The 13732-nt window shown below is 31.8% G+C and overlaps 1 protein-coding gene across 2 annotated transcripts in view; it reads right to left on the bottom strand.

Annotated features, from left to right (window-relative positions):
* Positions 1-213: 213 nt before the first annotated feature.
* Positions 214-13732, bottom strand: part of LOC126736681 (uncharacterized) — a 28593-nt gene continuing 15074 nt past the window's right edge. For both annotated transcript variants that reach the window (XM_050441171.1, XM_050441172.1), the window contains exons 2-4: positions 4063-4241; positions 3919-4005; positions 214-711 (exon numbers count right to left, since the gene is read on the bottom strand). In XM_050441171.1, coding sequence (XP_050297128.1) covers positions 599-711; positions 3919-4005; positions 4063-4241 — 379 coding nt within the window. In that variant the 3' untranslated portion in view covers positions 214-598. The remainder of the gene's footprint in view (positions 712-3918; positions 4006-4062; positions 4242-13732) is intronic.

Here is a 13732-nt window from a genome sequence, read left to right as displayed (position 1 = left end):
TTATTCAATATGTCAGAATCAATCTGCACTTCTTGAGAGCCATTACTTTTGGACACAACCTGCTGAAATGGACATTGGCCTTTATTCTACCAAAATACAGAATTATATTAAATGATGGTTTATTGTAGCTTTTTGCACAATCCAAGACGACCTCCGAAATTGTAAAATCTGTATTAGTATAGGTAGGATAGGAGATAATAATAGAACAGTAAATTACTATTAAAACGTCAGTTATATATTAATTTTATATAAAAATCTAAGAGTATTAAAGTTATAATATAACATAATATAAATATATAATAAGGTTATAAAATATTTGGTTTATTATATGAAATAAATACTAGCATAACTACCATATGTAATGATAATGAATGATTTAAAATGCTTGCAATGGTGGCGTAGCTTTCGGGCATGACTAAACTTAACTAATAAGTACGTTGAAAACTACAGAAATGCGCCTCTACGAATCAAAAAAATCTTAGTCATATACTAAAATAGGACTAATTTTTTTTTTTAATAATACATTAATCATATTAGGCCATAATAAGTCAAGTCATATTAATTGACTAAATAAAGTTCGATTTTGGAAGACTTTTATTTAGTTCTTGCTCATTTCGCTCTTGATGTATATGGTGGCGTTCCCATCCAGTTTCGTGGGGTTTTCTGTGGGGCAGGCTATCAAGTAGGTTTCTCCAGTCACCGGGTTACGTTCTAAAAATAATTAAGAAGACATTATGTTATGAGTCAGATTGCTTAACAGTTTAGGTCTATTTAAAAAATATAGAACACATGCAATATTATTTTGAATTGTAGGTTAATTGGACCAGGGTATAGGCATTTTAAATGTTATTTGTGGTGTCGCTTTGAATGTTTTGAAAGAAGATTCGGAATATTCGAATATTGGTGATACAATCCCAGAGTTATCAGGGATTCATAATTCTTCTGATCTTGCTCAAAGATTTACCACATACTGTCTGTAATAATAGAACTTAAAAAGAATAAAATTTGTTATTAAAAACCTTTATAAGACTTTTATGTAACTTTGGTAGTTTTCACAATATCGGGAGATGAAATTCGAAAAGAGTCATTTGGGTCTTGGAGCCTTAACGCAGATATTTTGTTAAATAACATGCTTGCTGTTAATCAAGTTCAATTAAAATAGAATATAGATTTCGCACGATTTTTGAGACCTAAAGAAATTGGTAATTTTTGGGTACATGCCTACAAAATGGCATCTTATTATAAGTACATTAAAGGTAATTTTTTTTAAAGATGATTTTTTTGTTATTCTTTACCTGAAACGCCTGAAATTTATACAAAAATACTTTAAAAATCAAAGGCACTCTAAAATGAGAAAAAAACTGAATCACTGCAAAGTTTATATTATCATTTTAAAACACTAATAAAATCACAACTGTGATAGAAAATGAAAAGTCTGATATGAAAACAAAAATTAATAATAACAGGTTGATGTAATTTAAAATTGCTGTTTAATTAGAGAAAATAAATCTATATCTGGCTTGATTCAATGCACACCAGAAAATCACTGTTATAATATCTGGTTTAATAAAAATGAGTTCGGTTAAATCGCTCCCGAAATAAACACTTTTTACTTTATGCTTGTTAAAAAAAGTATTGAAAATTACTAATGAACTAAATGTTCTTATTAATCTTATACTGACATATTTTACTACCCTAGAGTTAATGAGACTTACTAAGAAAAAATAACTGTTGAAATAAAATTTGTTTCAAGTTAGTACTTTCGAAAAATTGAAAAAAATAACAAAATGTTCCTCAATGATTAGGACCTGTGTACCAATAAATTTCATAAAATATCTAACGAGTGACAACAAAATCACGAAAAAAAATTAATATTTTTTTTAAAACATCAAATTCAAAAGAAGCTTTATTATCATATGTATCATGTGGAACAATTTTTTAATTCTAAATATTCTAAAGTAATTCCAGAATTTTATTCCAGGCATTTGAGAGCCTGAAATAAATCTTTTACTTCTTATAAGTCTCTCATAGGCGTTTGAGTTACTTGGACTGCCTGGAATAATCATATAACTATTGTTAAGCCTATTTTGGTCATTTGGAGGTAATCTGACTGAGTTTTAGACTTTTTTTTTAATTCTAAATATTCTAAAGTAATTCCAGAATTTTATTTCAGACATTTAAGAACCTGGAATAATTCTTTTACTTCTTATAAGTCTCTCATAGGCATTGGACTTTCTTGGACATTTGAGAGCCTGGAATAAATCTTTTACTTCTTATAAGTCTCTATTTGAAGGTATTCTGACCGAGCTTTAGACTTTTTTTTAATTCTAAATATTCTAAAGTAATTCCAGAATTTTATTCCAGGCATTTGAGAGCCTGGAATAAATATTTTACTTCTTATAAGTCTCTCATAGGCGTTTTAGTTACTTGGACTGCCTGGAATAATCTTATAACTATTGTTAAGCCTATTTGGAGGTAATCAGACTGAGTTTTACACTTTTTTTAAAATTCTAAATATTCTAAAGTAATTCCAGAATTTTATTCCAGGCACTTGAGAGCCTGGAATAAATCTTTTACTTCTTATAAGTCTCTCATAGGCATTTGACTTACTTGGACTGCCTGGAATAACCTTATAACTATTTTTAAGCCTCTTTCGGTCATTTGGAGGTAATCTGACCGAGCTTTAGACTTTTTTTTAATTCTAAATATTCTAAAGTAATTCCAGAATTTTATTCCAGGCATTTGAAAGCCTGAAATAAATCTTTTACTTCTTATAAGTCTCTTATAGGCGTTTGAGTTACTTGGACTGCCTGGAATAATCTTATAACTACTGTTAAGCCTCTTTAGGTCATTTGGAGGCAATCTGACTGAGTTTTAGACTTTTTTTTAAGATTCTAAATATTCTAAAATAATTCCAGAATTTTATTCCAGGCATTTAAGAGCCTGGAATTATTTCTGGAATTATTCCTGGTTTATAAAACGTTCAGCATGCCTGAATTTCTCTTAAAGAAGAGTCTTACCTTTTAATTAGAAGTTGAATGAAGTTGGGCAAAAATTGATAAAATGGAAAAACGCAATGGAAAAATAATTTAAATTAGGACGCTCATCCTGCCTCTACCAATGCTCAGTGAGAATTATCTGGAAAATCTACAGACTCAATAAATATTTCGGTATTCAAGAAAACTATACTGATACCACCTTCGGCTGACCTCCATCTAAAAAATTATTATTTTCGCAATCATCATTAGAGTTATTAGAACTGCTATGTGAGCCCCTATGCTCACCTTAATTAATGTCATTTGCAAAAATCTCGTTTGATTCACTTTGGGGTATTGACTTAATCATAAATCTCTTGGATATAAATTTATTAAAACTCATATATGAAGATAATAGTTTACATGAACAGAGTGGCATTATGTTTAATATTTTCGATAATTCGGAAACTACATAAGTATTTTGTTAAAAATTGAGCAATATAATTACTGATGTTGCTATAAATTGACACGTTTGTGAATCTACTAACAGACAGTAAGCTAAGCATTATCTTGTAGGTAAGAAACTAAGAGGTTTGATACAATTTTTTTTTAAGATTTACAAACTCACACATTTTTTTTCTTAGACATCAATATTAAATTTACCATAACAGAATAAAAAAACAGTTGTAATTAGTACATATACACCATAAAAAAAATGTTCTGCTTCATGGTCAAGTGTGTATTAAGATGTCCGTAATTGCGCTAAACACACCGAGAGCCACTGAATAAACCAAAAACCGTTTCCGTATGGTGGTTTTTGCAGTTACACGCGGATAACGAGATCGGCATATAAAATTTGTAAGTTTATAGCTCCTAATTGGGTTTAATTAAGAAAAAATAAGGTAATTTTAATTAAAGTTTCATGAACTCTTTATATACTCACCCTTATATACTTTGGTTTTTGTCTTGACTGGCTTGGCGTCCCACGAAGATACTCCGTTCCCAGTTACAGGATTCCGGTGGGTCACATCTACAATATGTTTTTTTTAATTTAAAATTCATCCAGTAAATCCTGATAAAAACTCACCATGATTGGTCAAAGATCCCCTCCTAGGTGGTACGCGATGGTTCTCCGCGTTACCAAAGAGCTTCTGGAACGAATCGTTGCTTTGGGAGGCACGTTTGGACATAAAGCCTCTGGATTTCAGTCCATTTTCGGTCGGCGAGCAGAGCACTTGGAATATTTCTGAGGAACGATTACGTACCCTGGAACAAAATTACCATGTAACAACTCAGACTAAGAAATACTCAGAAATATCCATTTCAGACTTCAGTATCATTGACGAACGTAATGAGAAGATGGTTCTCGAATATAGTCAGATTAACTATGTAAGAAATATCTGATTTCAAGATGGAGAGCTGATATCCGATAAAGAAATTGAATATTTTCCCAATTTTTCGGTCATTTTAGACCCGTTTACTGTCGTAACGAAATAATAGCAAAAGACTCTACAATGGGCCAATAATTCAAACAGTAAAAGGGCAATAAGATCCTATAGATTACAAGGTGTAATCCAAAATCGATAAGTCTGATTCACCTATCCAATATGCCCTTAAGTCGGTCGTTCACCTGAATACGTTAGAAGCCCTTAAAGTGCAAAAAGAAACCTTTGGAATTACCGCACTCTGTCTTTCTCTCACTCATAATACAAATTCAAAAGTCCGTCTTAGGAAATGATTGAATAAAAGGAATCGCGCTCGATTAAGCGTCAATCAGGATGATCGAGCATTAATTTCCAAAGTGTTAACTCGTGTTGCGCAACACGACTAAGCACCGAAAAGTACTTTCGCGTAACTGATGACAGGAAAAAGAAGTTAAGTGCGTATATAATGTCTATTTCTGGTTTGTTCTGACCTATAATTCGTACAATGACTATTTTATTTTAGGCCTTTATAGTTAAGCCAGTTAAATGGCAACGTCAATATGGCGGATGTTTATGTAACATTTTTCAGGCCTACATGCGCCTTTTAAAATGTATTTATGTATCGCCGTTTGTTAGGATTTATTTGTTTTGTTTTGTAAATGCATATAATCCGATAATAAACAGGCTATTTAAAATTATTATTATATTACGACCGTATTATCATCTCTCTTTGTCTGATTGAGACCTTATGGGAAATATTGAACTACAGTTTTAAGGTGTTCCTGTAATTTACTTCTTAAGTACTTTCTATATGAATATTCTAGTCAGGATATATGTTCTTGGGATATCATCAATGGCCCATGAAGGTTTCAATGTTCTGAATAAAATATTTCTTTACATATTTAATAGACTTACTGCTTTTAGTATTTTTATATTAATTTATATAAAGTTTTCAATTGTTTTATTGTTTCAAATTATTTCACAATTAAGGGCTTCTTTAATATATTATGTTTACAGGCAAAGATAGTTTTGCCTAGTAACCCTGCTTTTTACAACCAGTTTTTTGAAAAACTATTTGTTTTATAACAAATTCCAAAAGCGGTTCTTGATACGAATTTTTTCAATATATAACTTTAATAATTACACATTTTTCCATTAAAGTAATAGTTCTCAAGTTACAGGTCGAAATGTGACTTTACAAAGTATTTTTTTCTAAAAACTTGAACTCGTGTTTCCATTATTTTCAGACAGTTGAAGTCAATAATTCGCTTCATGGCTACTAATGACTTGTAGTTGGATGAATTGAGGAAAGACCTCAACTGTCTGGAAGAAATTAATTATGTCATGTCATATTTTTGGTGAATTATCGAGAGACCTTTTTCTACAAACTTGAATTCATTATAAGGGTTTTGTGTCTCAACTGCCTGGAAGAAATTTTATTTAAAAAGAAAACTAATAACTTTTGGAAAGTTCGACCTAGCTAAGCACAACCAACAAGTTCATGGTAATTTTCACTACTTATTACTTATACAAGCCGCAAATAAAAAATATATACATTTAAATCCTTTTCACTGACAATAATTTACGAGCGAATTAATATTCCTCGGCGCAGAAAAATGTCTAAATGTCTAAAGACAAACGGAGCGTAACCATTCAAAATGCATATTAAATGCATCAATAAAATGTGCCAAAAGAAAGTGATTTGCAATTTAAAATGACGAAGAAGTAAAAAAAAAACGGCAAATTTATCAATAAACGCGGTGACATTTGAATCCCTATTGTCGCTTTCTCCCATCATCGATAAATAATTTAATTCCATCCATCATTATCGTGTTTTCAAATAGTTATTATGCAGTTTCTTTTTAAATTACTATTCGCTCAGTAAATTGACAAACGGACGGAACACGAGAAATAATAACGGGGTATTCATAAGTTAATATTCGTACTGGATCGGTCGAAGAAAGTGGAAATTACAACAAATTGATCATAATAATTTCTGAAAACAATGCATAGCGCCGCACCCACTATATAACTCTTGTAGTCGCTGTTACTTTACAGTTTAAAACTTTCATTAACGATGTTCTGCCTTATTTGCACGGTGCCCAGTAATCCAATTAAATGAGTTCGGGTTTTTTTTTTTTCAAATACAACTGAATTTATTATAGAAGTCGGTTTTACAGTCGATTCTTCACAGGCGGATATAATACTACGGTTAAAATTGCAACCATTTGGTGTGGGAGTAGATTCATGTAATTCCTTAAGAAATTAAGTGGTTATATAAAGGATCCATTATCATATTATTTGATATACTTACATTGATCAAAATTGCATCATACTTGCAATGCAAGTATATCAAGATAAGTATACTAATGTCTTTTAATCGTAAAAGTAAATATATTCCACTATTTCGGGTACATATTGGTACTTGCAACGTTTTGGTTTTTTTCACCATCAATGCTTTTTTATATGAAGACCTCCATTTTGTAAAACTGTAGTGATCTACAATGTTCAGTATTTCCCATCAGAGAAAGAGAGAGATGGTAGTACATCATAGAGAAAGTACATATATATGAGGAAATTTTCTATCAAAAAGTACTCTAGCATTTTTTTGTAAAATAAATAGTTTTTGGGAAAATGCGTTGTAAAATTCAGGGTTATAAGAAAAAGCCAAATTTGCTTTGTAAAGTCCTATTTCGACCTGTAATTTGAAAACTATTACTTTAATGGAAAAAAGTGTAATTATTAAATTTACATATTGAAAAATTTCCCACCAAAAAGTTACTTTTTGAATTTTTTCGTAAAATTAATATTTTTTGAGAAAATTCATTGTAAAGTTCATTGTTACTAAGAAAATTCAATTTTGCTTTCTAAAGTCACATTTCAGCCTGTAACTTGGAAACTATTAGTTTAATGGAAAAATGTAACTATTACAGTTATATATTGGAAAATTCCCTATCAAAAAGATCTGAAAAAGCTTCTAATGAAAGAAGCAAGCAAGAAAATGCTTCTATGACCCACCAATAAATGTAAGAGAACATAATTAATTTTTTCCAGGCAGTTGAAGTCTTTTCTCAATTTATCCAACCCCAAGTCGTGGAAACAACTATTTGGAATTATTGAATTCAACTGTCTGGAAATAATGGAAATATCTCCAACTGTCTGGAAGAACCTAACCATGTGTCCAACTTTTTAGAAAAAATACTTCTATGACCTATCAGTGAATGTGAGAGAACATAATTAATTTCTTCCAGGCAGTTGAGGTCTTTCCTCAATTTCCAACCCCAAGTCATGAAAAACAACTTTAACTGCCTGAAAATGAATTATTGACTTCAACTGTCTGGAAATAATGGAAATATCTCCAACTGTCTGGAAGAACCTAACCATGAGTCCAAGTTTTTAAAAAAAATGCTTCTATGACCCATAAATGAATGTGGGAGAACATAATTAATTTCTTCCAGGCAGTTGAGGTTTTTTTCTCAATTTATCCAACCTCAAGTCATGAGAAATAACTTTAACTGCCTCGACTAGAATTATTGACTTCAACTGCCTGGAAACATTGGAAAAATCTTCAACTGCCTGCAAGAACTTAATCATGAGTCCAAGTTTTTAGAAAAAAATGCTTCTATGACCCACCAATGATTGTGGGGGAACATAATTAATTTCTTCAAGTTAGTTGAGGTCTTTTCTCAATTCATCCAACCCCAAGTCATGAAAAACAACTTTAACTGCCTTGAAGAGAAATGACTTCTGGAATAACTATGTGGAAATATTGGAAAAATCTTCAACTGCCTGGAAGAACCTAACCATGAGTCCAAGTTTTCATTCCAAAAGCTTCTATGACCCACCAATGAATGTAAAAGAATATAATTAATTTCTTCTAGGCAGTTGATGTCTTTTTTCAATTCATCCAACCCCACGTCATGAGAAACTACTTTAACTGCCTTGAAGAGAAATTACTTCAACTAGCTGGAAATAATGGAAATATCCCCAACTGTCTGGAAGAACTTAATCATGAGTTCAAGTTTTTAGAAAAAAATGGTTCTATGACCTATAAATGAATGTGGGAGAACATAATTAATTTCTTCCAGGCAGTTGAGGTTTTCCCTCAATTTATCCAACCTCAAGTCATGAGACTTCAACTGCCTCGACGAGAATTATTGACTTTAACTGTCTGGAAATATTGGAAAAATCTTCAACTGCCTGTAAGAACCTAATCATGAGTCCAAGTTTTGGAAAAAAATGCTTCTATGACCCACCAATGATTGTGGGGGAACATAATTAATTTCTTCCAGTTAGTTGAGGTCTTTTCTCAATTCATCCAACCCCAAGTCATGAAAAACAACTTTAACTGCCTTGAAGAGAAATGACTTCTGGAATAACTATGTGGAAATATTGGAAAAATCTTCAACTGCCTGGAAGAACCTAACCATGAGTCCAAGTTAAAAAAAAAAAATTGCTTCTATGACCCACCAATGAATATAAGAGAACATAATTAATTTCTTCCAGGCAGTGGAGGTCTTTTCTCAATTCATCCAACCCCAAGTCATGAGAAATAGCTTTAACTGCCTTGAAGTGAATTATTGACTTCAACTGCCTGGAAATATCCATAAATCCTGGAAATAACCATGAATTCATGTTTTTACAAAAAATGCTTCTATGACTCACCAATAAATGTGAGGGGACATAATTAATTTCTTCCAGGCAGTTAAGATCGTTTCTCCTTTCATCCAGGTCTAGTCATGAGAAATAACTTTTACTGCCTTAAAGAGAAACGACTTTAACTGTCTGGAAATAATAGAAACATGTCCAATTGCCTGGAAGAACTTAATCATGAGTTCAAGTTTTTAGAAAAAAATGCTTCTATGACCTATAAATGAATGTGGGAGAACATAATTAATTTCTTCCAGGCAGTTGAGATTTTTCCTCAATTTATCCAACCTCAAGTCATGAGACTTTAACTGCCTCGACGAGAATTATTGACTTCAACTGCCTGGAAATATTGTAGAAATCTTCAACTGCCTGCAAGAACTTAATCATGAGTCCAAGTTTAAAAAAACAAATGCTTCTATGATCCACCAATGATTGTGGGGGAACATAATTAATTTCTTCCAGGCAGTTGAGATTTTTCCTCAATTTATCCAACCTCAAGTCATGAGACTTTAACTGCCTCGACGAGAATTATTGACTTCAACTGCCTGGAAATATTGTAGAAATCTTCAACTGCCTGCAAGAACTTAATCATTAGTCCAAGTTTTTAGAAAAAAATCCTTCTAAGACCCACCAATGATTGTGGGGGAACATAATTAATTTGTTTCTTAGGTAGTTGAGGTTTTTTCTTAATTTATCCAGCCATAAAGTCATGAAAAACAATTTTAACTGCCTTAAAGACAAATTACTTCTGGAACAACTATGTGGAAATATTGGAAAAATCTTCGACTGCCTGGAAGAACGTAACCATGAGTCCAAGTTAAAAAAAAATTGCTTCTATGACCCACCAATGAATGTGAAGGGACATAATTAATTTCTTCCAGGCCTAGTCATGACTAGATGATTTTTCATTAGAAATAACTTTTACTGCCTTAAAGAGAAACGACTTTAACTGTCTGGAAATAATGGAAACATGTCCAATTGCCTGGAAGAACTTAATCATAAGACTCACCAATGAATGTGAAAGAACATAATTAATTTCTTCCAGGCCGTTGAGGTCGTTTTTCAATTCACTTAGCCTCAAGTTCCCAAGTAATGAGAAATTACTTTACAACCTTAAAAAAAAATACGGTTTTTAACGCATGGATTTAAAGGAAATAATCTCCAACCATAAGTCCATCAATTTTTAGAAAAAGATCTCCCTATGTCTCAGTTTATTCAGCTCCTAACCCAACAGAAACGATTTTAATTGTCTACAAATAGTCGAAAAAATCTCCAAATAACTTAATCATAAACTTAACATTAGATGAGAATGTGAAACATATAATCAGGTTTTTCCAAGCAGTTGCAGTAATTTTTCGATTGTGTCAAGCCATCGAAGTCATTTATGAATTTTTCCAAGCAAATTGAATACTGTTGAGAGAACAAAAACAACTTTTTAACTATATTTGAGTCAAAATGTAATCAGTTTAATGTCACAACGATTCCCTTAAGTGAATACAAAGTAAACCAGCGACCGTGACGTATAAATATCACATTCAAGATCATAATGCATGTCATACGCGGATCACACACGATCATGTACCGTAACAGAAGGAAAATAAAAAGAACCAACAATAATAATAACAAAAAAAAAATAATATAATAATATATGAAAGTCACCGACGAATCGTGACAGCAAGTACATACGTTTATATACGTGGGACCGTTAATGCGGTCTCTGTTTTATAGTATAACACGTCCTATGGATTTGTGGGACCCAATTAATTTCCTTTACCGCCAAACGATGTTAGTTTATGGCACTTAATTGGTACTTTTTTGCTTTCTATCTGTACAGTGTGTTCAGGTGTAAAACCTATATCGTTTTCAGGCCTTATATGACTAAAAATAATATCGCCCAATCTAAGAGTCATTCCCTGAATGCTCCTGGTGTATGTTAATGTTAAAGAAGAGTCAGAATTTATGATTAAAGTCGTCATATAGGTTAGCGGTACTTACTATACACCGTACCACACATTAAAGACCCCAATTGCATTGTTAATAACTTTCAATTCTATGAAAATGTGCACCGTAAGCGAGGTATAACTGAATTAAATATTTGCGTACTACATCTTGTGTGTACCTTCTGAGATGTGCCAAGAATATTAATTAAAGTTACTTATATATTATTTATACTCAATGATGACAATTTGTTATGACCTCTTCGGGTAATAAAAAAATAGCTTAACGACGTTCTTTTTAGTATACGATATGACGTTATTTGACATCCTAAAATTTCATGAAAATTTGCCTATAAGAAGGGGTTTTTAATTCCAAAAATGTATCTATAAAAATGGAATATCCTATAATAACTGTAACAGTCAAAACGACGCCTTAAGAAGTTATTGACAGAAGTAAAAAGGAGGTATACGAAGACATAACTGCACCTGCAAAGGAATCGTCTTTTATTCTGTTTTTTCTTGGGTAAATTTGGAATCTATTCCAGGCAGTCAGATTCCAATCAGTCCATTGTCAGCGCAGATCGTAGGATATGAAGAGGTACCAAGTGTGAGCTTCATGTTTAATTGGGATTATCGGATCTTATAGATGTTTTATATTGAGTATAAATTAAACGGAAAATCTATAGGATAAAGTACATAAAGGCTTACAAGACTGAACTCTATTTGATTCACACATGAGCCATAACTCTTACTGCATACAACAATTCCGTGGAATCTTTGTAGCTGTGTTAGCAATACGGGTAGAAAAGAGATTTGTTGCTAGTGGTAATGTAGGTGCCTGATGATGCTTTGATGCTCCGATAGGAGCGAAACACGCGTAGTTTTTTAAGAATCATATATATGTTTAATGACCCGGACTTTTGTGTGGTCTCTTGGAGAAAGAATGGATTATATGTGATCATATCCCAAAGAGATTTATACACATCTGGAGGTTCACAATTTAAGATACACTTGATGATTTTTCAAAATGGTAATATCATTTGCAAAAATGGTGCAAACATTCTAGGTACTCCCACGTTTGGAAAATCACCGATATTGATTAAGAACAGTCCCAATACAAGCTCCTAGGGTACGTCAGAGTCAACGTTACCACCTTTTAAAAGAGGAATTTTATTTGCCATCTATTGTTTCCTAAAGCACTTCGAATATTCGTTCAGGAAGCATTCGCAATATTTTAAGAGGAATTTCATCCCATCCACATGGGGTTTTATTTTTTATGCCTAAAGAACCAGTTAAGTCATTCGGAAGATTTTTTTAAGTTTTTTCTATATTCTCATTTATCCAGTTCTTTACAAAAACATACTTAAACCGACTTCAACTGCTTGAAAGAAACAAATGGAAAGTATTGTCAAAATATTCCATGCAGTTGACTCATACAACACCCCAATAATTCATTTTTCTAGATTCTTAAAAGAACTATATAAATAGAAAAAAATAAATGCCCGGAAAGGATCATAATTCGAAATCTGTTCCAAGCAGTTGATCTCATGAAAAAACCAATTAAAGAATTCAACAGTATTTTTTTTATTTTCATATTTCATGTTAAGAAATTAGGGAAATTTTAAATATTTTCCAGGTACTCCCTGAAATCTGTGTATCAGGTCAACTGGACTGGAAAAATATTTCTCAAATCTGGAAGAAAGAGAAAAATGTTGAGTTTCTTCCAGGCATTTGGAGGAACATTATTAAAGGATCAGTCATTTTTTTGCCAGATAATTAGAATTTTATAAAAAGAGTCTAAAACTGCCCTCAAATGCTTAGAAGAGATAAATTAAGAAAATTTAAAATATTTTTCAGGTATTTGCTAAAATTTGTATATTAGGTCAACTGGACTGGAAAAATATTTCTAGAATCTGGAAGAAAGAGAAAAATATTCAATTTCTTCCAGGCATTTGGGGGAACATTAATAAAGGATCAGTAATTTTTTTGCCAGATAATTAGATTTTTATAAAAAGAGTCTAAAACTGCCCTCAAATGCTTAGAAGAGGTAAATTAAGAAAATTAAAAATATTTTTCAGGTATTTGCTGAAATCTGCATTTGGAGGAACATTAATAAAGGATCAGTCATTTTTTTGCCAGATAATTAGATTTTTACAAAAAGAGGCTAAAACTGCCCTCAAATGCTTAGAAGAGATAAATTAAGAAAATTTAGAATATTTTTCAGGTACTTCCTGAAATTTGTATATTAGGTCAACTGGACTGGAAAAATATTTCTGGAATCTGAAAGAAAGAGAAAAATGTTGAGTTTCTTCCAGGCATTTGGGGGACAGATAATTAGATTTTTACAAAAAGAGGCTACAACTGCCCTCAAATACTTAGAAGAGATAAATTAAGAAAATTTAAAATATTTTTTGAGGTATTTGCTGAAATTCATTCAATCAGGTCTGGAAAAATATTTCTCAAATCTGGAAGAAAGAGAAAAATGTTGAAGTTCTTCCAGGCACTTGGAAACCCAAAATAGAACCAGGTAAATAATTTTAAAGCGTCTTTTCTGGACGGTTACATTTTTCAGTGATAAAAGTGACTTGAAATGCCTGGAAAAAAAATATTTGGTACATTTCCAGGCAGTTGAACTACTACTAAACTAGGACCCAGTTAAATGCTTGAAAGACATAAATTGAGAAAGTTTTTAATATTTTCTATGAAGTTGATCCTGTGATTTTTTTTTTGGAGTATTTTCCATTAT

Source organism: Anthonomus grandis, chromosome 5 (genome assembly GCF_022605725.1).
Source record: "Anthonomus grandis grandis chromosome 5, icAntGran1.3, whole genome shotgun sequence".
NCBI lineage: Eukaryota > Metazoa > Arthropoda > Insecta > Coleoptera > Curculionidae > Anthonomus > Anthonomus grandis.
This window is presented reverse-complemented; position numbering and strand designations above follow the sequence as displayed.